This window comes from Eutrigla gurnardus (genome assembly GCF_963514095.1).
Source record: "Eutrigla gurnardus genome assembly, chromosome: 10".
NCBI classification, from domain to species: domain Eukaryota; kingdom Metazoa; phylum Chordata; class Actinopteri; order Perciformes; family Triglidae; genus Eutrigla; species Eutrigla gurnardus.
Genome location: NC_139924.1, coordinates 16,334,124 through 16,358,862, shown reverse-complemented (window position 1 = coordinate 16,358,862; position 24,739 = coordinate 16,334,124). Strand labels below are relative to the sequence as shown.

Sequence of the window (24,739 nt, the reverse complement as noted above, 5' to 3'; positions counted from 1 at the left end):
GATGCAGCTGAGGCGGCCCATCTAGCTGGACGCTACCAAGCTAGCTAAGAATTACCAGCTCACAAGCGTGCTCTTTAATTACAAACAAAGGTTTAGGATTCGCAAGCAAAGCTCTTGTGCATTTTAGCATGGAGCTCTATGGGGATTGGTTATTTGTGAAGCCTTGCATTATTATTATCAAATTATTTGTATTGTGTCTACATTATGTATGACTACTTGTTCTTGTGTTCTCCTCCCGGAGATCAATTATAGATAATGGTTTGAAATATGTTGCTGTGAGGGAAAAAAAGGTAACTGATTGAGGACTCAGTATCTAAACCCTTAATCACTGCTGCCACCTGCTGTTCCAAACACAAGATGACGTGCTGAACTTTATTTTATTTATTTACATTTCACATCTAAATATTTTAGAAGAATGTGAGTCATACATGTGTCTGAACTCATCATAATTCAGTAGGTCAGTTTTTCTACAAATATTATAAATGCAATACTTAACAGCATCAGAAAACATCATTACGGTTAGATAGATGTTGTTTATGTCCCTGTTTTCGCAGAGCTATCAAACAATGTACATTAAATAACATTCATAGGCCTATAAAGATTATTAGACTCAGAACAGAAATCAAACAGGCAGTTACATATTTTAATAACGATTGTATTAAAAGTAAAGGAGTTAAAACGACTATATTTCAGGTTTCATGACATTCATTAGGTGCGTAAAAGAACCTTTCAATGATAGATGTATTTAAGGCTAGCAGTCTTTGAGCTAAGCTAGGGTAAATCTGTTTGCATAGTTCTTTATTTGTCTGTGGTTAGATGGCGTCCTCCTGATGTACAGACGTTGCAGGATCCATCAATCCCCCTGCAGCCTCGACCATCTGGTTCCTGCAGCAGGGGAACATCTTTTGGAGCGTCTGTCTGAATGGTGTGTAGAGGTAGAAGAAGAGCAGTGGGTCGAAGCAAAGGTGGAGCACGCTTAGCATCAGCGTTGACTCCTTCCCCAGAAACAGCTGCCTCTTTATGTAGCAGTCTGTGATGACTTTGGTCTGCGTCAACGTGTACGGCGTCCGGACCACGTGGTAGGGCACAAAGCTCAGTATGTAGGCCAACGCCACGGCCGACAAGTTCCCCGCTGCCCGCCGGGCGTCCACCCAGAGTTCAGGGTCTCTGCGGCTGCCCAGGAGTCTTTTGAGGGCCAGACCGCTGGAGATGAGTACGGCAGCGGAGGCATTGATGAACAAAGCTGTGCAGAGAAAGATGGTGAGGGCATGCCAGTGAAGGCTGGTGTCCTTCTTCAGAGACGAACAGCTGAGGTATTGCTGCTCCTGCAGGGACAATTGTGCATCTTTTAATCCGTCCTAACACCAGTTTAGTTACAAATGGACACAATGATGAGAAACAGCTGCTGCAGTTGTAGTAGAATAAGGAGTCACTGTTGTAGGAGCAGCAGTTTATTATTCGGGTTGCAACTAGGGGGTCACGTTGGATCCCCTCAGGTATTCAACATATAAACACGGATCTGAGACCTGCACCAATACAACAGGGGCCTACTGGACCCGACCTGCCCTGGGTCAGGTTTCAGTTAGGAACATGGACAGATTATGAGACACTGAACCCCAGAGAACAGACATGGAAACATGTCCTGAATAAGAACATTAACTACAGATTAAAAGAGATGCATTTATGATCCTTTAGCATCTCTTTGTAGTTGATTTGTTTCTTTTTGCAGTTGTTTTATCTGTTTGTAGTCATTTTGCATCTCTGCAGTTGTTCTGGATCTCTTTGTAGATTTTTTTGTGTATCATGTTGTCATTTTCTGTCTCTTTAGTCAACTCTTTGTAGATGCTTTGTTTGTTTTGCTTTTCTTTGTGATTATTTTGTGTCTCTTTTGTGTCGTTTTGTGTCTTAGTAGTCGTTTGAGTGTCTTTTGGGGTTGTTTTGTGTCTTAGTAGTCAAACAAGGAGACACAAAGCTGCTGTGTCTCTGTAGTTGGTTTGTCTATCATTGTAGTCGTTTTCCATCTCTTTGTATGCATTTTGTCTCTTTTTGGTTGTTTTGTGTATATTTGTAGCTGTTTTGTGATTCTTTTTGCTCGTTCTGCTGGTTTTGTCTATAAATTATTAGCATTAACTTCAAACAGATGCTCTGGGCTCTCTAACCATGAACAAGCAGCACTAGAAGAGGTAAAAGTATAGTGGCAGTATTTGCAGTATTGCAGTCGGTAGTACTACACTACCTGTAGATGCTGTATGGGTAAAGCCATGTTGGGCACCATGATGAGCAGCAGCAGCATCCAGACCACCAGCGACAGCAGCCGGGCGAAGCCTACTTCCTGCAGCAGCAGAGAGTGTGGACTGTGGCTGTCCTGCAGGAGATGAGACCAATCAGCCACCAGGATCAACATCACAATTAACACTCTGCGTAACTTTAGCTCAGAAAGATCCTATGTTACACATAAATGTGTGCCCCTATCACCAATGTGGGAACAGGTATGATTCATACAGAAAGTTGTGATGTAGCTCTACCTGCAGGTAGCGGTCGGTGATGATGAAGGCGAGGAAGGCAATGGATGCGTAGAGGCTGATGTAGATGACGACAGCGCTGGCCTGGCAGTGAAACACCATGAGGCTCCAGGGGGCCGCCCCGATGTCCTTCAGGATCTTAAAGGGCAGAGCGAGCAGCAGCAGCAGGTCGGCCACCAGCAGGTTGACCAGGTAGACGCTGGTGCTCCGCTGCTCCTGAAACCACCACAAACTCTTTTAAACACACATGTTATAATATCTCAGGTTGACTTATTTTATTATATTTATTATAATCTGAATCCCGAGCAAAATTCTCTTATTTTAGCACAAATACACTCACCTAACTCTTATATGGCAAGGTAGGGCAAGGGCATTTTATTTTTATAGCACCTTTCAACAACAAGCAATTCAGTTTGGTTCTGACTCTGGGGACACAGAGCAGACCTGTCCCAGACCATCTGAGAGGTCTGGATGACTATAATATGATGACATTTTATTTCAGGTTTCATCTGACCTCCTATTTCATTTCATGAAATCATGTCACATCATATTTCCTTAATTTCTATTCTTTCTAATTCAATTCAATTTTATTTACAGTACATATTACAACCGAAGTTACCTCAGGACATGAGTTTCAGAATCAATGATTGTCCAAATTCCCAACATTACACACATCATGAGTTCATTAACGCTGTTACCTCTCGTCTGATATCAAATCTATTTTTATTTTGGCCAGTCAGCAGCGGACCTACCTCCACTCTGGGACTGCGAATGAAGGTCCACACAGACAGCAGGTTTCCAGGCAGACTGATGATGAAGATGAGGATGTAGAGGACGATGAAGGGTCCCATTTGGTCGTTGACGATGCAATTCTCCCCCTCCTCGCCTCCTCCTGTGCTGAAGTTGGAGGAAGGAGGCATCATGATGAGCTCCACCTGCAGCAGAGTAAAAAACAAGCACCTGTCACCTGCTTGTTTTGCTGTCAAATGATTTCTGAATCAAATCAATACCACTGATTTTCAGGAGAAACTAAGATAGAAGTTTACTGTTAATGTCTGAATTAGTGTTTTTGGACTTGTTGAACCAGGAAGAAGCTTTTTATCTGATTCAGCTTCTGAGTAAAAGGTTTCCACATGAACACAAGATTTCTTGTGATATGAGGGGAGGGGAGGAAGAGACACCAGGAGATAGTAAGTATTTATTTTATTTTATTTTTTTTCACAGACATTAGTCACAAAGTGCTTAACAAGGCATAATAAATTAGAAGACGAAATCAAGATAGTAGAAGTGACCACAAAAGGGCACAAAGCACAATACATATAACATAACAACACAGTACACAATAATGTGCACAATAATGGCATATAGTGCAGACCTGGTCCATCCAGCTTACCCGAACATTTGCATTCAAATCAAAAGCGATTCAGAGGCTGCACTATTTGTGGCGCCATTGATGTGCAGATTAAACTCACCTACTAAATAACACCATCTCCAGCCTGATAATAGAAGTCTGAAAATGAGTGAAGGTAGATTAAAACAGCAAATTTAAACTCAATAAAACGGCTTTAGTTGACCAACTTTAGTCAGTTGTAGTAGCTCAAAAGTGGTAAGAGGATCTGTGCTCAACAAATGGCAAGTAAACGGATTCATCCAGACCACTGCGAGACCTCCACCGCGGTCTGGAAGACATGGAGTCCCAATAAATGCACAGTTTATAGGCCACAGTTCATTTCAATGGATAAAGTCCATACATTAATAAGAAAAACTAATTTTCACGTTAAAACAAAAGATTCAGTGTGTGAACCTTGTTCGCCACAGAGCGTCGTTAATCCGACACATTAAGATCGGAGTCGAAGGCAACGGGCATTTTGAGACGTTGCTTCAGTCGTCATTTTAAACCAATATCAATGGTCACATATATGCATGTACTTGTTGGAGAAACCAACAAGAAGCTCAGAGAAGCTCTGATAACAACACACACACAGACAGTGACTTCATTCTCTCCTCACGTAAAACTTTTCTCCTTTATCTTTACATAACTAGTAGTTGTTTGCTGATATATTAACACTGAATGTTAAATGCAGCTCCTTTAACAAATGTTAGTGACTCACCCGAATGCTTCCAACCATTACAACTGTTTATGACCACCGACACACCAGGGAAGGATGTGACATATTCACACTTTTGTTACTTTTATTAAAGGGAACTAAATATGAGAAGCTAATGGAAGTTTCTATTATTCTGCAGCTGCACGGTTGTCAGAATAGGAGCTGTCCTAATGTTCGTGTTCTAACAGAGCAGGAGGTGACAGACGTGAGGGCGAACTGAGCTGCGGATACGTCTGCGGTCAAACCTGCCTGCAGCAGGAAGTCGTATATCAGGAAACTTTCAGTAACGTCACTCAAAAAACACAACGGAACCACGATTCAACTGTACAAACATGATTCACTGAGACACAGCGAAGCATCTGGTTCTCTGGAGACAACAGTTTAATGACGATGAAATTGATTAATTAAGAGGAGAACAAAGCTGCTCATAGACCAAAGCACCCAAATTCTTTAATGCAGTAAAAGTACTACTACAGCGCTAAACAAATACATAAATTACTATTTTCATACCTCATTTATCATATATCTCATGGGCTTTCTGGTAATTTCGATGAATAAATGGTCTATGCCAAATAAACACATGGTTTTATTCTTTCATCTTGTAAAGTATTTTCTTGTTTATTTCAGAAGTTAAGTGAAAAATAAACTGATTTTCTGGGAAATGTTAGTTAGTATGTGCTTGTTATTATCAATTTCTATTATTTATTTGATACACAATTTCATCAGAATGATTCCACTGAAAGATGATAGGCTAAATCATAAGGAGCTAAATGTTACAGTGTTGAGGAAACAGATTTTATAATGTGAGGTTTATTTACTTTTTACGGCTGTGATTTGGATGAATTCAGCGACCACTGTAAAACATTCAAACTGTCGCTCCTCTGTGTTTTTTGTTTTAATACTTATTTCAGTTACTGTCAGTCAAACTGAGTGAAGGATGAACCTGCTTCACGTCTGATATATTTAACATCATCAGTCTGTGAAAGTTTAAGAAAATAATCCTGAATGAGCCCTTACCGTCCTGTGTCCACTTACACGGTCCTCTAACAGGTCCTCACACCACGTGTTGGATCCCTGAGGACTGGCCAGGTTCCCCCTTCGGGTCCTCGAGGTGTTTGATTCCGGGCTGCAGAAGCTGCAAACGGATGGAAGCTATTTTCCTGTCTGTTGCTGTTGTCAGTCTGAGCATTGGCCACGCCACGTCACCCCCGCAACACACACACACACACACACACACACACACACACACACAAAGATAAAAATAAAAGATATATATCAGTGTGTGGGGGGAGGAAATGACGGCAGTGTAGATGGTGAAGATGTGAAATATGAGTCAACAGTTATTTCCGATTGCTAAATAACATTATAGTCACAACTGCAGCAGTCTGTCACCTGAACAAAGTGTGAACAATCGTCATGGCGACAACACACACTGTCACTCAGAATGCACTGAGAGGGATAACACTACCATCAAACGCCAATACACAAGTTAAAGACTTTTAATTACAGATCATATCATATGACTTCACACAAATCAATATTTTCTTTAAAGAAAAGAGTGGAATTCTTTCACATGGGCACCCTGATCGGTCTGTGGACAGGGGTCAGGGTCAGCATAACTTCATCTGTCAGTGGTCTTAATGTTATGGATGATCGGTGTATTCGTGTTCACTAACTCGTCTAAAACAAGATGCCGACTGAGGCTTTCAGCTAATATTGCAATCATCAGTGTGTTTGAAAGTCACCAGGCTGAAATCATCCTGTGTTGAATATGAGGTTTGCGGTGTGCTTAGCATTTGAACAAAGTGCTGTAAATCCACAGTATCGTGCAGGTTGTGGTTAAAGCCAGGAGGAAGTGTGTAGATTTATGAAAACTGTTCAAACAATGAAAAACAAGCTAGAGTTTGGTCCACATGAACTGCTGCTAACGAGGCCTGGTCGCTGCTGAGCTAGGTGGCTCACACACTCAGTGCGGTCAAATTGGTTTGACCTGCCGACTCCGCTTCGTTAGATGGCGCTGTAGCCCTTTCTACAAGACGGTGTTAGAACTACTTCCGGTACGCGGCTACTTTAAAAACAAAAACAAACTATCTGGCGGCATACAGACAAATATGGCGTTCGAGGAGTTAGACAGAGTAGTGTTGGCGTACACGTTGGACATTTTGCTGTGTTTGGAAGACCATATGAACAAACAGACCGAGTTTTTGGTTTCGGTGATACGACACGAACTGTGCCGTCGGCGGTTGATATTACAAGCTATCGCGGAAAACGAGAGTTACTTGCTAAGAGCAGGAGCTCTGCTACAACAAGGAAAGCCTCGACGTTCTGTATGGATGAAGGTCAGGGACAGAAGCTTCTGGGATCGAGTTGTCTTAAAAGAATATACTGACGAGGACTGGAGGAGCAACTTTCGCATGACCCGCAGGACCTTTGATAAGTTGTGTGGGTTGATGTCGGACGTTATGAAGCCTGACGACGCGACCATTCGGGCACCTATCCCGCTTCCAATGAGAGTTGCCATTGTCTTATACAAACTGGCTAATTGTGCAGCGTACCGGGTTGTGGCAAACCAGTTCGGCATAGGCAAGGCCACGGTGAAAAAGCTTGTTTACTTGTTCTGCCGTGGGATGGTGTCATCGGTCATCAGTAGTATCATCAGAATGCCCACTGCAGAGGAAGCAATCGCAATAGCAAGCCGATTCGAGCAGAAGATCCACATCCCCCACATCATCGGTTGCATCGACAGCACCCACATCCCCATATTACCACCAACAGATGGCTACAGAGATTTTGTTAATCGCAAAGGATGGCCTTCGTATGTCCTCCAAGCTGTGGTGGACGACAAGTATCGGTGAGTTGAACTTCTTAAAAGTTAAAACAATACAAAATGCTACCTACCCCTCACCCCGGTCCCTGTCTGTGGTGCAATGAACTATCTGTGTGTCATGAATGTTATTATTATTCATAGGTTTTGGAGCCTGAGCTGCAAACAGCCTGGAAGTGCCCACGACGCAAACGTCCTCAGGCAGTCGCAGTTGTTTAGTCAAGCACATCTGCTTCCAAAAGTAAGTCCATTGGCATTGTACTTTTTCATGCAACATTTTCTGAAACTGTAGTACTGACACCCCATCTTGTCTTTTTCCTTCAGGGCCCAAGAGAAATCAACGGCGTCACCATCAACCATTTTCTTCTGGGAGATTCAGCCTATCCACTCATGGACTGGCTGATCAAAGAGTACACTCATTCCCCATGCATCACCCCTGAGCAAGAGTCATTCAACGTCTACCTTAGCTCTGCAAGGACCACCGTCGAGATCGCCTTTGGGAGACTGAAGTCACGTTGGAGGGTGCTGATGAAGCAAAGAGACTTTCATTTTACATTCAGCCCATATATGATCGCTACATGCTGTGCGTTGCATAACTTGTGTGAAGATGAGAAGGAGAGTGTGAATCCCACCTGGACAGCTGATGCCGCTGTGTTAGAATCTGCCATACCACAGCCAGGTGTCTGTGCCTACAACGCCCCCGACTCCAATGCAGCTGGACAGAGGGTCAGAGATGCACTCGCGGACTATTTAAGTGCTAACTTTCCTCTGCGCACACCATTGTTTTAGCCGTGGCTTGGCATTTTTTTTGTTGCTTGAATCTTTTATACCACAAATAAAGTCATTACATTTGTATCTATGGGTTTGTCATTTATGTAAGGTTTGAGGTTACAAGGTATGACAACATGGTTGTGTAATACATTGCTTACACATTTTTTTTTTTGTCTCCTCTTTCCTCTGTCTGGGTGGACTAATTCAAAGTAAATGTCCACACTTGTTTCTTGCTAAACATGACCAGTACTTTCTGCCATACCTTTGGGATTCCATGCAAATTGCCCTGGCTTCAATCATGTGTCATGATAATTGAGTTAACCTGCCTGCCAGGTTACAGTTGGCACACCTTTATCTTCTTGATGCAAACATATCACTCAAGTCAGCAGGATTGGTTTCTTACATTTATTACACACACCAAGCAATACAAAATCAAAAGAGTATACAAAATCAAAAAATATTTATAAAACTTTCAAAACACACACTTTTTCTAAAACTACAGATTAAATACTCAAATGTTTGTAAAGTGCACAAAAGGTGCCTTGTACAGTCGGTGTATGTGTGAGCACAAGCTGGGGGTTTATCTAGATGTCGTCATCTGTCGGCTTGCCGCTTACAGCCTTGTTTTGGTTCTCTTCCAAAGTCTCTGACTGACAGCAACCTCGCTGTTTGCTTAGAAAAGCATTAACACGAGCTAACATCAGCCTAATAATGGAAAGATAAGGAGGAAGACTAGAAGCCTATGTAAGTGTGCTGATCTATATACGGTACATTTACATTTACATTTAGGTCATTTAGCAGACGCTTTTGTCCAAAGCGACTTACAATAACTACATTTGTCAAAAGAAGGAAACGAAGAAACCACAACGTATCATTGCCGATAAAGTAAGAGCTAAAAATAGAACAAGTGTTAGGTCCTCATCTATATATATATATATATATATATATATATATATATATATCTTGGACAGAAACATGGACATAAGGACTTTTTTCGAGGAAAGTAAGTCATCACTGTAGTAACGTGAATCAGGACATTTCAGTGTAACAGCTGAGTCCCCGATTTGACAAATAAAAGCATGACTGGTCCTCAACATGTATTTTATTTTACATAGTTTTTATAATAATAAAGTGCATTTCAGCTGCTGTACCATACACAAAACATCCATAATCCACTGTTGACCTTATCAGGGCCCTATATATAATATACATCAGCGCTTGTTTGTCAGCTCCCCATTCTTACCCAATACTTTTTGGACTCTTAGAAAATACTATACAGAAAAACATTCAGGAATATAATCTTCTTATTATAATGGAAAAATACCATATCCATAAATGCAAATTCGAATCCATGTTTCCATGTTTTATTGCTTTTACTAATGAGTCCAAGCAATACATTCTTTCAATCCAACACTCGATTAACTATAAAGCAATTAAAACAGCTTTTACTGCACTAAAGGTTTTTGCTTACACTTTATCCCCCCCTAGTGTTGGTCTTTACTTTTTCCTTTTCCTTTTGTTGTGTATTGTTATTAATATTACTTTTTATTATTTTATTTTTATTTTACTCTCTCTCTCTCTCTCTCTCTCTCTCTCTCTCTCTCTGTCTCGTGTTCATTGTTTTTACTGTATATTCAGCACAGATGTGTTTTGGGGGGTCCCATTAGTTTGTATTTTGTATTGAATAAATAAAGTTTTTTTTTTTTTACATTTTTTTTACGCTGTCCTTCGATACAACTTATCGCGATATTTCACGAATGAGAGTTCGTTGCTGACAAGTACCATCACAAGCTTGAACAACACATTGCTAACGTTTGTGTGTGTGTGTGTTTTAATACTTCACACCGACTGTCTGAAACGCAGTCCGGTTTTGTTAATCCCGGAGAAGAAGCGGAGTCTCTCGGTTTATCCTCCTCCCGCGTTTGTTTCCTGAGAAGTTATTCAGGGTTAAATTAGCAAGCTTTGTAGCACGAATTAGGTCACACAGCTTCGTGTTGATCGGAGTGCTCGCCTTCTGTCCTCCTCCAGCGGGTCTGCAGACGTTCACGGTCGCCCGGACGATGGTTCTCATGAAAGACCTCCGTCCGCCTACCGAGGGAGTGCGGCACGAGCAAGCCGAGACCACCGCGGTGATGGACGGACAGAAGCTGGGCTGTGGCACGCTGTACGTCGCCGAAACGTAAGTGATGCACGTGGCGCTTGTTTTTGTCCTCAAAACACACTTTTACGTTTCAGATTAGTGTTTAATTTATAAGCTCAGTGTTTAATGCAGATATTGTGTTAGATAACAACAATACACAGGATAGAACGTGTTATAATAACGGATGCGCCATTAAACCGCCACTCCTCGTGCTAACCACTTCCGGAACAGTCCATTTCAAAATAATACTGAATTTGATTTGGAAAAAATAAAATAATAATTTGACCAAATACAGTGTTGGAAGAACTATTCAGGTCGTTTTCTTGAGTAGAAGTACTAATACAACTTAAAAGTATAAGTTAAAAGTAAAAATCCTGCAAAATAATCATTAACAGTCATTAAATGGTCTGTCAATCGACTGATTGTTTCAGCTGTTATTATAGTAGTTTAATTTATAACACAACATATTAATAAACTCGTCATTTGTAAAGGAACTACAGCTGTCAGATAAATGCTGTGAAGTAAGAAGGACAGTATTTCCCTGTAGATGTAGCAACTGTCAGCTTTGTGTGTTTTCCTTTCTGCAGACGTCTTTCGTGGTTCGACGGCTCTGGGATGGGTTTCTTTCTGGAGTATCCTGCCATCGGCCTGCACGCCATCTCCAGAGACGTCAGCACTTACCCACAGGAGCACCTGTATGTCATGGTCAACGGCAAACTCACAGGTGAGAGTCACACACATTATTATTATTTCTATTAAAGGATCAATTGAGCGTTTTTTTTTACTGTGGTTCTTTCGAAACCTGCTCCTTATTGTTGACAGTAATCTAAACGAGAACATCTGTTTCTGAACCTTTTGTACAGAAAAATGTCGTATCTGTGTCATTCAGGTTTTACTGCAACGTTTTAATGAGCAGGTCACAGCTTTGTTTGGTATTTTTACAATCAGTGTGTTCGGTGGCTCATTCTCAACACTGTATGATGATGCATCACGATTCATGTAAAACAGGAGTGACGTTTGTAACCGGGTGTGTCACCATGTTTTTCCCCTCCATTGTTGTAGGTGAGAATGAGGCTGAGGTGGCGGAGAAAGCAGCTGATGACGAAGAAGACGACGGTAGTAACAGCAGTGGTGATCAGGGTGACGATGAAGAAGGGACGATCACAGAGATTCGATTCGTGCCCAGTGACAAGGTGGCATGTGAGTGAGGATGAGGGTCACACGGATTCTGGTCCTTTTTTACCTTTTCTTTTTTCCCCCTGTCTGAGCCAAGGTCGTATTTTCAGTTCTGATAACAGATTTTAAACTGCATTAACCATATTATGAAAACCAAAGATGTTCTTCTCAAAAAAGGAAGTTAAGTTATGTGGAACATAACAATTGTGTGTGTGTGTTGCAGTGGAGCCCATGTTCTCAGCGATGTGCGAGTGCCAGGCGCTGCACCCCGACCCAGAGGACGACGACTCCGACAATGAATTTGAAGGAGAGGAGTACGACGTGGAGGAGGCCGGTGAGGAGAAACGCATTCTCTCACACACACACACACACACACACACACACACACACACACACACACACACACACACACACACACACACACAGTGGACAGTGTCAGGGTTCTTTTTCCCCCACAGAAAACAGATTTACAGTAAAGAAATAAACATCTGTCAAAGGATGAGATCAAGTCTTGATTTAATCTTTTCAAAAGGTAAACTTAATTTTATATTTTTAATTATGAAGTATCGACACTGCAGGTCAATTTTCATCGGGATAACATAAATGTTCCCTTCAAACACAGAGGTAATCACAGAGAGCAGGAGACTGAACAGAGGTCTGTGCCAGATAATATAACACGCTGTGGACTGAATATAATAATATAAAATGTAATATGAAACATTCTCTTTCTGTCCCTGTTTGTCTGCCTGGATGTCCGGATTCTTTGGTTGCAGAAGCAGGTAAGATCCAGCACTCATCGCTGCACAACCCAGACCTAGTTGAACCTTTTACAGAACAAACTGTGTTTACTGAGAATCAGAACCAAGTTGGCACTGACTGTTATTTCATGCCTCTAGTTTTCCTCAAGGCTCTTTCTAAGTCTACATATCTTCAATAATGTTTTTAGAAATCATTACTAGTTTCTAAAAAAAAATATACATATCACTTATTTATTCTTTATTTATATATTTTAGATTTATTGATACTGTGGGTTATTTATATTGTTCTTTAGGAAGACTAGCAACCACGTCTGCTAAATGACCTAAATGTAAATGTAAATGTAAACCACTTTGTGAAAGCTAGTGGGGATCTGAATAAAAAGATATTTGGTATTCATTAACCAGGGCTGCACGGTGGTGTAGTACTTAATGCACCGGTTTGGGTTCCTTCTGTGTGGAGTTTGCATGTTCTCCCCGTGTAAGCGTGGGTTCTCTCCGGGTTCTCCGGCTTCCTCTCACAGTCCAAAGACATGCAGGATGGGGATAGGTTAAAGGAAAACACCACCGCATTTCCATACTGAACTATGTTCTGCTCTGATGTTAGACGAGGTGATACATACCTCCCTCTCCTCTGTGCGTGCACTCAATGGCTCTTGCGCGCACTCCGCGCAGTGCTAATTTGCTAGCATGTAGCTTGTCCCAGTATATTCCTTAGGATCCAAAGGGGGGTGAAGTTAGAAGCGACCAAGCACTTCCACATTGTCCCTATTTAAATACGGTTACGTGAGTAGTTACACGACCCAAGTTTGGTTACACAAAATGAAACATGCCAATTTTTCTAAGCGGATAACAAGGATAACTATATAGTATGGCGGCATAACAACTGGAAGCACTTCGACGTCGGCGCAGTAATATCATCACTCAAAACATGACGGGACTATATACCTTCTGCTTGTTTTCACAACCCTGTACGATGCACGTTATAACCATGATGTTTGATTGTTCACAAACTATCTTACTACAACCTGATGCTTCCTCAACTGTGCACAAACTACTACAGGTAGTGCAGGCGACGGCGTGCAGTCACGTAGGTTCTATTGACGGAAGTAAGAGGGGGAGCGGAGTGATGATATTACTGTGCCGACGTCGAAGTGCTTCCAGTTGTTATTCCGCCATACTATATAGTTATCCTTGTTATCCGCTTAGAAAAATTGGCATGTTTCATTTTGTGTAACCAAACTTGGGTCGTGTAACTACTCACGTAACCGTATTTAAATACGGACAACGTGGAAGTGCTTGGTCGCTTCTAACTTCACCCCCCTTTGGATCCTAAGGACAAGCTACATGCTAGCAAATTAGTGCTGCGCGGAGTGCGCGCAAGAGCCATTGAGTGCACGCACAGAGGAGAGGGAGGTATGTATCACCTCGTCTAACATCAGAGCAGAACATAGTTCAGTATGGAAATGCGGTGGTGTTTTCCTTTTAATTGATGACTCTAAATGTCCCGTAGGTGTGAATGTGAGTGTGAATGGTTGTCTGTCTCTATATGTTGGCCCTGTGATAAACTGGTTACCTGTCCAGGGTGAACCCTGCCTTCACCAATGACAGTTGGGATTAGCGGATAAGCGGTAGACGATGGTTGGATGGATGGATGGATTAACCAGCCTATAATATTTATAAGCTTATATGAACATTTAATGAATGCCTTTTTATTTATAAGACATTACAATGGAGGCAATGTAGACATAAAGCAGATTTGTTTATTATGTTTTTGTTGACAACAAAAGCAACTCCACCTGTGAGCAACCATTACTGGAGGCTGCTGTATAAACAGATAACATGAAAATATAGTAAAACACACAAGTTATTATTGTTGACAAATACTGTTGCTATTGAGACACGCTTAAAATATATTACTAGCTGCGTACAGCTACATTCAAGTGTGTAATAAACATTTATTAAATGTTAATATGCTGCGTATGAAAGTAAAGTTTGACTTTATTCTATGTCTCCTTGTCCACCAGAGCACGGCCATGCTGACATCCCCACCTTCTACACCTGTGATGAGGGTCTGTCGGCGCTCACGCAGGAGGGCCAGGCCACGCTGGAGAGACTGGAGGGGATGTTAGCCCAGTCAGTTGCTCAGCAGTACCACATGGCCGGGGTCCGAACCGAAGAAACCAACGCCGAATTTCAAGGTTCGAGGCAAACGCACAAAGCAGCTAAATGATAAGCTCGTATTGATAATAAATACAAATGATATTTTACACTATTCATTCATCTTGAGCGGAAAAGTGATTACAATACAGCTGAAGACGAGTATAAAACAGAAGAGTAGGAGAACAGATACAACACACTCAACAATACGAAACAAAAAACCATCACTCAGACGAGAGCAAACTGTGTGTGTTAGTGATGGTAGTAAGAAGTACACCTAAAGACTGTACATGAACACAAATATATATATATATACACATAGCTCTTTCTTTTTATGAGCAGATGCTGCAGGGAGATGAGACCAGTTTCATTCAAGTGTGATGCTGTTGGTCTCAAAGAAGCCGTTTTATTGTGGCGAGAACATTCTCGGAACTTGAGATCAGTGGATAAAATGAGCTGTTGTGACCTCTAGGATAATCACAGGCTCGTGTAACGTACAACCACAAGCGAGAGACTGAGAGCGTTCAGAGGATTCATGGCGTTCCTTAGTAACTACGGGGTTTGTTAACGGTAGTACAGAAGTTCTCCCCAACTAATCACTGAAAAATGCAGTTCTTGCAGGAATCTACAAATGTCAAAAGTTTTCGATACCAAATCCAAAACTCTCCTCACTTTTTGGTACCAGGTCCTTTTCTCCATTTTGTTTTCTGCATGGTGCCACCTCAGTGAGTTTTATGTCCTCATAAAAATGATCTAATTATAGAACTTTAAGTTTAAAAATTGCAGAGAGGGAGCCATTTCCAACAGTCAACAAGAAAATGAATCAAAGAGTGATAACTATCGGGGCTTTGTTATGTTTTGTTGCACATGTCTGCAGTGTTATAAGTGTGTTATAACTGAGTGTGTTTGTGGTGGACAGACGGGATGGAGGTGGATGCAGCAGCCATGGAGGCCGGTCAGTTTGAGGACGCAGACATTGAGCACTGGTAACGACATGACATTTTAAGCTTTGACGAGCAGCAACATGATGCATTTTGACGTCCTGGTTCATTCATGTGTTATCCGACTCTTTCTGTAGATGAAAGGCATCTCGGCGGCCAATCAAAGCAGCACTGTTTCATCATGGGATTGAGGAGGCGACGGCAGCACTTCTTTCAGCTCTTACTCGTACCTTTTCCCACGTACTTGGTCACCTCACTAGTCTTATGTAACTTCCTACATTATATTATTTCTGCTCATGTTCATCTCTACTAAGTTCTATATGATTGACGTTTGCTGTAAGCAGTCAAATCAGTGAGAGTTGACTACTGAGATCCCCTAATGCCCAGATCCAGTTGGTGACTGTAAAAACAAAATACAGAGGTTCTGTTTCTGTTTTGTACCTTCCTACCAATTTAATAACCGATTTTCCTGCTGAGGAAGATTAATGTCTTTGTATGAAATTGTCAATAAATGCATAGTTTTTGTATCGGATGTTTTGCTTGATTTATTAAAATGAAATGGTAGTTTAAAAGCTGAAATTAACATGTTTTTTTCATGCAATTCAATGCGGAGCAAAGTGATATCTTGCCATAATTAAAATTGAATTCTAGGAAAACTGTCATTGTATGAAAATCAGGCTGCAATTTGCATAAAAATAATGGGATCTGCATTTGTATTCATCACAGTTCTTGTAACACCCATCACCATAGAGCCACTGCTGGCCACAAATTTCAGATGTTAACTATTCATTTGAAAGTGAGTATTTTTGATAAGTTACATCACAAAACGCTCTCTTTGGCTAATAAAGTAATAACTTAAGCCCAACAGCCCTGTTTAGACATGAAAATACACAAAACATCAATCAGGCTTCCTTCAAACGGGGTCCAACAAAGCAGTTTAATCTGCCTCAAAGGCACCAGTTAAATATGGAGAAACTAACACGGACCTGACAGTACATTCCCACACTGTGCTTGACTCTGGAATGTCACAATACAAATAAACCTGACAGATATAGATAGAATATAACTAGAAAAAAGTGTTATACAAATAAAATTAATTCTCATATTATCCTGAGAACATCCAATTCTCAACTTTCCAATATAAACGTGCATGTTTCTTATTTAAGGAATTCGCTTGAGTATATTGTTCTATTTCCCCAAGAACATGGCAACTTATTGCAAATACAATACTTGTTTGCAGAACTCGACAATGACATGCTATAATCTGCCTAAAACTCATGCAGCTACAAGTCATGGATATTCTAGCAACAGATATTTGACATTCAGTGTTTTGTTTGAAGGTGAGATGGGCTCTGGGTTGAAAACTCAAAGGAACTCAAGCAATTATTTTAGTGTTAAATCAATATCCACATGCTTTGTTTAGGAGATCTATCATACATACAAACATACTAACTAAAATGACATCCATTAATTTTCTGTTTAGCTTCAGAGATGTGCTTTTGAGGTGTTGAAGTATTTTTTTTTTTTTTTTTACCAAAGTGCATATCAGTGCTGTTCTTCTTTTTCTCACTTGTGCAGACGAGTCAGTGTCGGGTTTCAGTCTGTTAGTATCACCATGTGCTCTGGGTTTGAAATGCTGCTCATATCCTCTTCTTGGTCTCCAGGGGTAGATGGTGAGATGCTGATTTCCTCAACAGCAGAGGGACTAGTTTATCACACAACAGCACTGAGCCCATCATACCTGAAACAGTGAAAAGAAGAAGGTCTGAGAAGGTTCTTACATGTCATCTTTGAAAGCTTCATAATTGGTAAATCAAACCTTGCAGCTTGAAAGAATAAGACAATTTACACCTTTATAATGTTTTAAAGTTTCATACATGCGAACATGCAAGACAATATACTGTACATGGAAGTACCTTGACTCAGTACTTAATGATAAAACACTAACATGTGATTTCTGAGCTGTAAAGAAAATGTGTGCATGAAGTAAATGAGTCATGAGAATTTAACATTTAAGCAGCTTATCAGATTTGCTGGAACAGACAGTGACACACCGACCAACAATGGGATGTAGTTTAACGTCGAAAGACTTCTCAAGACTTCTCAAGACTTCTCAAGACCCTGATACCAGCATGCATTAGTGGGTCTCACCCAGCAGCGGGCTCAGCCAGTAGACCAGGCAGTACTCCGAGAAGGAGTTTCCACTGCAGGGGAACTGTGTGGAGAAGGCCAGCGCCGGGTTAGACACTGCTCCTGTCACTCTTCCACCTGAACACACAAACACACATTCATGAACTGTAACTGCAGCCAGTATCAGACAGAAGGGCTGACGTTGTTCCACTATGTGTCCTATATATACTGACGTCTATAGGCTATTTATTTTGTAGCCTAAAGGTGTTCTTAACAGCAGCATCTACCCCCAAATTACACACAAACACTCACAGTACATTTTGACTGAACTATCTTTATTTTGCTTAAGTTTTTTTGTTTGTTTTTTACATAAGTAGGCCAAAGCCCTTCTTTACTTAACATTTCTGCAAAGCAAGTGGCATTTTTAAATGTTGTTAATCGGTGTCCCATATAAACATATTCATTTAAATTATGACATCAACATTAAAATCTACAACAGACCAGTATATTGTATACAATAGGCAACAAAGTGCTAGAGGCAACTGTGGCGCTGGTTTTGGTTCACATTATTAGTTACTTTATTGTGCGCGTGAGATGGGTATATCGATGAGGCCAACTTCATGTCTTCATTATTGATTCGTTGATCCAGGGAAGTGTCACTGAGAGGTTGCTCGAGGAAACCCGGTCCTGCTGCACGCGCAGACCTGCTACAGAGCCCATCAACAGAGGAACAACGTACTGAACTCTATATACTATACCTGCATACACCACTGTTGCGATGACCGCAGCTACCGCGTGCACGCGGTATTTCTCCTCCACCGATCGCGTGTGCGTTATGGCAGTCTGAACCGCAAAAGCGCACGCGAGCTCCACGGCGGCGGCCTTCGGCAGCGGAGCATGAATGGGGCTGATGCACCGGTAACCGAGCAGCTTGTGCCGCATGTGCAGTCCAGACAACCCGACACCCCAGATCACCGGCACCGCGGCACGCGCAGCGGCGGCCGCAGCGAACTGGCACGCGATCCGCCCAAGGGCACACCGGCCCGAAAACCTCGCGTGGTATGCGTGCTCGAGCGCACCGGAGGGGTTGCCTATGGCCCCGCTGAAGGTGAGCCCGTGGACCACGGACGCGAGGTACGTGAGGGTGAGCGCGAGGCGGGGCTCGATCCCACCCACCTCGGACAGCAGCTTCAGCTCGTGCGTGCAGCAGCACAGCTGGAAGGTGGACACGAGCTCCATCGCGTACACGGAGAGCCCGGTGTCCGCGAGGGCCCTGCTCAACAACCTGCGGGTCGCGTCGCTCAGCGCGACGATGCCCGCGAGCAGCGACAGAGACACCACCACGTCCGCAGTCATGCTCGCGACTGTCTGTCTGGCACTGGCTGTACCGGACTGCTGCTGCTGCGGCTCTCTACCCCGGGGGATGCGGGGTCCAACCGGGAGCTAACGAGCTCACATGGTGCGGAAGAACGCGGAGGTTTTCCTCCTCCTCTCCCTCCTTTTGCCCCGCTCCCTTCCTTGTCTCACCCCTCTGTCTCCTCTCTTCTTCAGCCAAAAGCACTGGTCTCATATAATCATGTTTCTACACTAAATAACAATGACCACCAGTGAAACTTTCAATACAGGCGTTTTGTATTAATATGGACTTGAAAAATGTGAACATATCCTAATGTCCTTAATGTTTAGAGGTGGCCCTGTGAACATTTCAGTAAGACATCTCTGAGCACACCTATCTTCCCAGAGCTGGTCCATCAAAATCAAACCAAATCGTGATGCTGTCTGATGTTTTACACTCTGAAGAAGGCAAAACTGAAATGTCTCTGCAGGTAATCCCATGAATCAAAATATCTAAATAGATTTTTCAAAAGCTGTTCAAATCCACAAATGAAATTGTTTGTTTACATTCAGGTTATATTTCTTGTTCTATTACCTGTTTTTCAAAGTTGGAGTAAATGTTGAATGCATTAAATCTTAAAATGAATCTGTATACATAATATGTTTTGCCCTTTATTGTTAAATAAGTGTGAATATGGAGTATGTGAGATGCCGTGATAAACAAGAATGACAGACTGAGAATGTCCATCAGAAATCTTAACCTGCCCCCTGGTGCTGCAGAATATCTTGGAAAGCAGAGGTACAAAAAACAGCTATACACTCAAGCCTGAAAACAAGCAATCTTGACCTTTCTCATCTTTATTTATTTTTTTATTGTTGTTTTTTGTTTTAGTTTACTGGACTGTAGCGAGTCAAAGCTGCAGAATGTCCTGGTTTGTCTATCATCTCACATTTACACATGCAATTTTATTTATTTATTTATTTTTATCATTTCTACACACAACTTTAAGGGATTTGTTTTTTCTCATCTGAATCGAGGGTCCAAGGACAGAGAGCGCTGTAAACTGGACAGGCTGTAGAGCCCCTTTAGGTAAATGTGGGACATTGGCGTATATGAATAAAATGTAATTGACTTGACATTACTTGACATATTAACAATAAAATAAATATACACATTATATTCAATTGGATATTATAGTAATTATGGATATTTGAGTAGATCACATTATTATTATTTGATGTACTTCTACTTTACTAATTTAATAAATGATTCTGATTGTAACTGAAACATGAACAAATACAATGTAATATATCATTATAGATTGTTCTACATAACAGTATACACAGGACAATTACTTGTAACCGAGTATTTCTGGACTGTTGCATTGCTTCTCTTCTTCGACCTCTAGGTGTCACTATACTTCTAAACAAGCCAATACAGCAGCCCTATTGGTACTTAAACAGGGGTCTCATCTACAAATGCTAGTCTGTAAACAAATACACCTAACTCAGACTTCTAACTACGTTGACGTTTATCGAGTAGACATGTCTGAGAGCAGAAAAGGGAAATCTTTTATTTTCGAGTAACAATTGTATCGGTTTCTTAGTAAACAAAGTAAAAACATCTGAGTTATCCGCTAGCTGAGTAACACCTGAATGTAACGTACTTAGCCGAAGCGTGGAGGTAGGAGCAATGTCGGGCTTTTTTCCCAGTGGCCGAGAACGCACCGCTCGCTCTCTACCAATGAGCTACGACCCGCCCCAGTCCTTTGAGCGCACTAGCCAATCACTGGCAGGTGGTTATAACATTAACCAATGGCGTGTCCGAAGCGGCGTGTAGGGGGCGGGTGTTGTTTCTGCGGCAGGCCTCTCTCTGCCCGTCTAACAATAGCCTGGAATCGGCAAGTTTACTGTTAAAAACCAGCCAGGAGGGCGACGGAGCGGAGCCGAGCGCAGCCGAGAGGAGAGCAGAGTTCCCCGAATACATGCGACGGTGTGTCCCGGTGTCGGAAATTATCATTCCACATTTTGGGATTTACAATTAACGACCAGACCAGTGGTAAGTGAGCCTTTCGACTTTATTTCTAAACCTCAAACGTAGCCGCCCATCTCCATTCCCAGACGGGCATGGTGTGGTTGTGAATCGGGGGCTCGTTCGCCTGTGAATATGAAGGGGTTAATGGTTACTGTAGGCTGGCTTGGGGGGGACCACACTATTATTCTTTATCTGCATCCACATCTCAACGCCCCGGACCACGCAGGCCCATCAGCCTGCACACGGCGGACTTGGAGTCAGCCACGTCGAGGTTATTACACACTCCGATGGTGGATGTTGGTGCGCTTATTATTTTATTACACCGGTTTCCTTCCAGTTAATCAGCTGGTTGTGATAACATGGGAGTTTCTGCTGGTCAGGCCATGAGAGGGCAGGGCGAGTATCGGATGAATGAATGAATGAATGAATGAATGAATGAATGAATGAATGCATTCATGGGTGAATAAATGGATGAAAAGTAGCCCACCTCAAAGGATACCTCTGACATGATTCATCAGAAAGTCCATGGCTTGCCCGAAGCCTTTCTGCTGGCGCCCAAGAATAGACAGACACGCTGCACTCCCCTCACTGCAGATCCCTGAGCATTTATTATCATTTAACTTCATTTTCCCCCTCTTATATTATTATTTAAGAAGTCAAAGTTTATTCTTTTGTATTGTTTAATCCACTCGATTCTAACAATTCTTTATAATAAACAGTGGATGAAAGTAACTATTCTCATACATTTACTTTTGGGTACAATTTTGAGGTATTTGTACTGTTTTCTGGAAGTTTATTCTACTCGACTACAACACAGAGGCACATTTTGTAAATGTTTAAAAAGAAACTTTTACCATATTTATTGGATGACATGAATTAGTTGTTACCTTAGGGATAGAGATTCATTATACGGTTATTATATGTCAAGATAGAACTTGATTGTTGCTGGGGAGGAAAATGACCATGTATCTAGCAGTAGCCTATATAAAGTTATAAAAATTAGCTCCACACTTGCCAGATGCAACATTAAAGGAATGAACAGATTAATGCAATCAATAATTGTAAGTCTATTAGTCTGAAATGGGACATTATTTATAATGCAACGTTTAGTATATTTCATAAGTTTTACTGTGCAATGACCGTGTTGGGCTTTCCTGTAGATTCACATCAACTGCTGCACCATTTATTGCAGTAAACTCGTTTTTTTGCTGATCATTCGTGCACACTAATGTGTCAGAAATGCACTGGAGCTCTCTTGTGTCCACGTGGCTCAGCAGAAATCCCTGCACGTCTCTTGATCCTGTCCTGAGTTCAGGTCAGAGAGTTCATTCGTGTGCAGGTAGATTTTCTTTTTTAGAACCTGACACAAAACCAGTGGTGACCGAGACCTTAATTCTCTGGAACAGCCGGCCCATTCTAACTACTATTCAAACTACTGAGAACGTAGAAGCATTTAAATCGCAGCTGAAGACTCAGCTCTTCTCATTTGACGGAGTATTCCTGACTTCATCTTCTGCTGCATGTATATTACTCCTGTTATGTTCAAATCTCTGTTCGTATTGTTGTTTGGTGCACTGTTGTTGTTTTTAAATGTGCTATGCAAATACAGTGTAACTTGACTTATCATTATTAGGAGATAGTTCTGTTCTCAATGCTGCCGATTGACCCTTCAAACTTGTTTTTTTTACATAGCTCAATAAACTACCACTTCGCTCACTGTAGTTCTATCAGAGCGAAAAGCTGAGTTGGGCTGATGTTGCCCTTTTGCTCCCTGTTATAAAAGCTTTCTCTTCATTTGACTTACCAGTTTCCTGAATAATGAAGAGCTGTGAGTGTGGGAAGCGGGTTGAAAGTGTTGAACTGAGCTCTTTGTCCCACTTGCTGACAAAAAGAGACAGTTTTCTTGAATGAAACATGCAATCAAACCTGGACTCAGCGTTATTCTTCATGTTGTTACTATTGAGTTTCACCTCATTATGAGGGAAGCTGATGGTAGAGAGAGTGAACAGCCACTTGAATCTGGATTATTTCCTGTCTGTTAAAGGACTGTGATATTTATCGTCTTGTTGTTTTGTTTACCGCCCCCTCCAGTGACCTCAGTGCACCTCAGTTTGAAAACATCAGATGTGTGTGAACTTGATTGGAGCCGTATTTAACTATCAGGCTTGGTTAGACCTCACTAGTGGAAGTAGAATATTCTGTTCTGTCTTTGACAGTTTCCCCCAGATGAATTAATTTATCTTTCAAATGTTTTTTTGCCTCCTGATTTTCACTAATATTAGGCCTGAAACAATTAGCCAGTTAATATAAGTCAGAATTAAACAGGCAATCATTTGGATTTTTTAAAGCAAAGGTTTGAAACAAATCCCCTGGCTTCTCAAATGTTAAGATTTTCTGCATTTCGTCTAATTAAAACTGATTTTCTTTTCATTTTGGACCATAGAGACACTTGTCCATGTGAACTCAGGGGAATGTGATGGACCTTATTATAGACCAAACAATGAATCAATAGTGGAAATAATCATTAGTTGCACTACTTTAAATGTTCTTTTGAAGGTGCTTTTAGGAAAAGATGATATTTTCTGCACAGAATGATGTGTATATTGTATTTATTTGTTAACTCCAACTCTTCTTTGAAGCTGTATGGTAATTGCACAAACCCATGAGCCCATTTTTATTTCTGCACAATAACATTCAATTCTGTTAATATACTTATATACTGTTGGACTTGTTGTATTCCCGTTTAACAAACAGGGACCTTTGGCATCTTCATGAGAATTTAAATTGGTAACTGTTTGTTTGAAGATTTCTTTTTGGCCCAAAATTAGTTTGGAATGATGTTGGTACTAATTCCACAGTTTGGCCACTGTGTGAAATTTGTTTCAAGCCCGGTGCTCTTCCTGGGCACTTTTGGATTATGGTCCTAGGGCAGCGATGGAACAGTGGTTGCCATGGAGACCTGGGCGTGCTGAAAGTAGTGTTTTATGACCCCGCATGAAGCATGAGGGAACCCAGTTGTTGATTTGACACCTCGACAGCATGAAGAAGAGAGGAATGCTGGGAGGGTTTAATGACCTATTTGACTCCTGCAGTGGCTTTGGGTCTTTAGGAGAAGGAGGCAAATCTTTGGGCTCTGTGTCACCTGTCATCAAAGTTATTTTTAACCATAACACAGTTAGCCTACAATATGAGACACTTACTGCCTCAAACACACAGAAAAACAATATAACAAAACAGCACACTAACACATTCATTCCTGTATAAACAGATCTGTGGGTATGCGCCTCAAACAAGGAGCTGCTGGAGACACATGGCTATACGCATCTTTGAGTCATTCATCATGAAGTCCACCAACACTGGGCTTTATTCCCATAATGACTTATTTTATGAGGAGATGAAGGATCTGCCCTGGATCTCTGCAAAAAATATTACAGCCTATGGATTTATATATAAATGATATCTTGGTTTAGTGTTATTTTACATCCACTACTGACGCTACAGAATATAACAGCTTGTTTGCTGTTCACTTCCTGCAGTCTTTAGATTTTCACATTCTTCACTTCCGTCTCAACTGTGTTTGCACACGGCCCTGCAGTTTCATGCCCCTTACATGGGCATTTGTGGGGCGTTTGAATATGCTAAGTACACAAATGCGAACATTCCTGCGGTTTAAGAACATAAATCCGGCGTAGGTTTTTCTTAGGAACTTTCTAAAGAAGACATTTAAGAAAAAACGTAGGAAGATATCGTTGAATGAGGCCAAATGTGCCTAATTTCCATGTTTAAAATTGGTCCCTTTGCCTTATTTAGCCTGAGCCCTAAATCTGACATTACTTACTTGA

General features: G+C 41.5%; 5 protein-coding genes across 7 annotated transcripts in view; 3 read left to right on the top strand and 2 right to left on the bottom strand.

Moving 5' to 3' along the window:
- Nucleotides 1–385: 385 nt before the first annotated feature.
- Nucleotides 386–5,778, bottom strand: gpr171 (G protein-coupled receptor 171). Of its 2 annotated transcripts, none has more exons than XM_084019437.1 (5): nt 5,648–5,778; nt 3,275–3,457; nt 2,526–2,738; nt 2,237–2,365; nt 386–1,325 (listed from the first exon to the last, which is right to left on the bottom strand). In XM_084019437.1, the coding sequence occupies exons 2-5, from the start codon at nt 3,443–3,445 to the stop codon at nt 813–815; spliced, it is 1,026 nt and encodes a 341-aa protein (XP_083875563.1). In that variant the 5' UTR covers nt 3,446–3,457; nt 5,648–5,778; the 3' UTR covers nt 386–812. The 2 variants fall into 2 exon arrangements, with proteins under 2 accessions (XP_083875563.1, XP_083875564.1); XM_084019438.1 differs by having other exon boundaries at nt 2,526–2,735.
- An 873-nt stretch (nt 5,779–6,651) lies between these two features.
- LOC311019663 (uncharacterized protein) lies at nt 6,652–8,289 on the top strand. The gene is made up of 3 exons (XM_084019259.1): nt 6,652–7,481; nt 7,599–7,695; nt 7,779–8,289. Exons 1-3 carry the CDS (start codon nt 6,742–6,744, stop codon nt 8,241–8,243), a joined length of 1,302 nt encoding a protein of 433 aa, XP_083875385.1. The 5' UTR covers nt 6,652–6,741; the 3' UTR covers nt 8,244–8,289.
- A 1,699-nt stretch (nt 8,290–9,988) lies between these two features.
- Nucleotides 9,989–15,446, top strand: clns1a (chloride channel, nucleotide-sensitive, 1A; the record flags this gene model as incomplete). Of its 2 annotated transcripts, XM_084018732.1 has the most annotated exons (6): nt 9,992–10,404; nt 10,953–11,089; nt 11,428–11,565; nt 11,765–11,875; nt 14,324–14,497; nt 15,376–15,446. In XM_084018732.1, the coding sequence occupies exons 1-6, from the start codon at nt 10,286–10,288 to the stop codon at nt 15,444–15,446; spliced, it is 750 nt and encodes a 249-aa protein (XP_083874858.1). In that variant the 5' UTR covers nt 9,992–10,285. The 2 variants fall into 2 exon arrangements, with proteins under 2 accessions (XP_083874857.1, XP_083874858.1); XM_084018731.1 differs by lacking the exons at nt 14,324–14,497; nt 15,376–15,446 and adding an exon at nt 12,315–12,493 and having other exon boundaries at nt 9,989–10,404.
- Nucleotides 15,447–16,372: 926 nt separating this feature from the next.
- Nucleotides 16,373–19,002, bottom strand: aqp11 (aquaporin 11). Its single transcript, XM_084018730.1, has 3 exons — nt 18,286–19,002; nt 17,549–17,665; nt 16,373–17,138 (listed from the first exon to the last, which is right to left on the bottom strand). Exons 1-3 carry the CDS (start codon nt 18,881–18,883, stop codon nt 17,038–17,040), a joined length of 816 nt encoding a protein of 271 aa, XP_083874856.1. The 5' UTR covers nt 18,884–19,002; the 3' UTR covers nt 16,373–17,037.
- Nucleotides 19,003–20,792: 1,790 nt separating this feature from the next.
- Nucleotides 20,793–24,739, top strand: part of pak1 (p21 protein (Cdc42/Rac)-activated kinase 1) — a 40,328-nt gene continuing 36,381 nt past the window's right edge. Inside the window, exon 1 of the mRNA XM_084019771.1 lies at nt 20,793–20,921. The gene's annotated coding sequence lies outside the window, so the exon portion shown is untranslated. The remainder of the gene's footprint in view (nt 20,922–24,739) is intronic.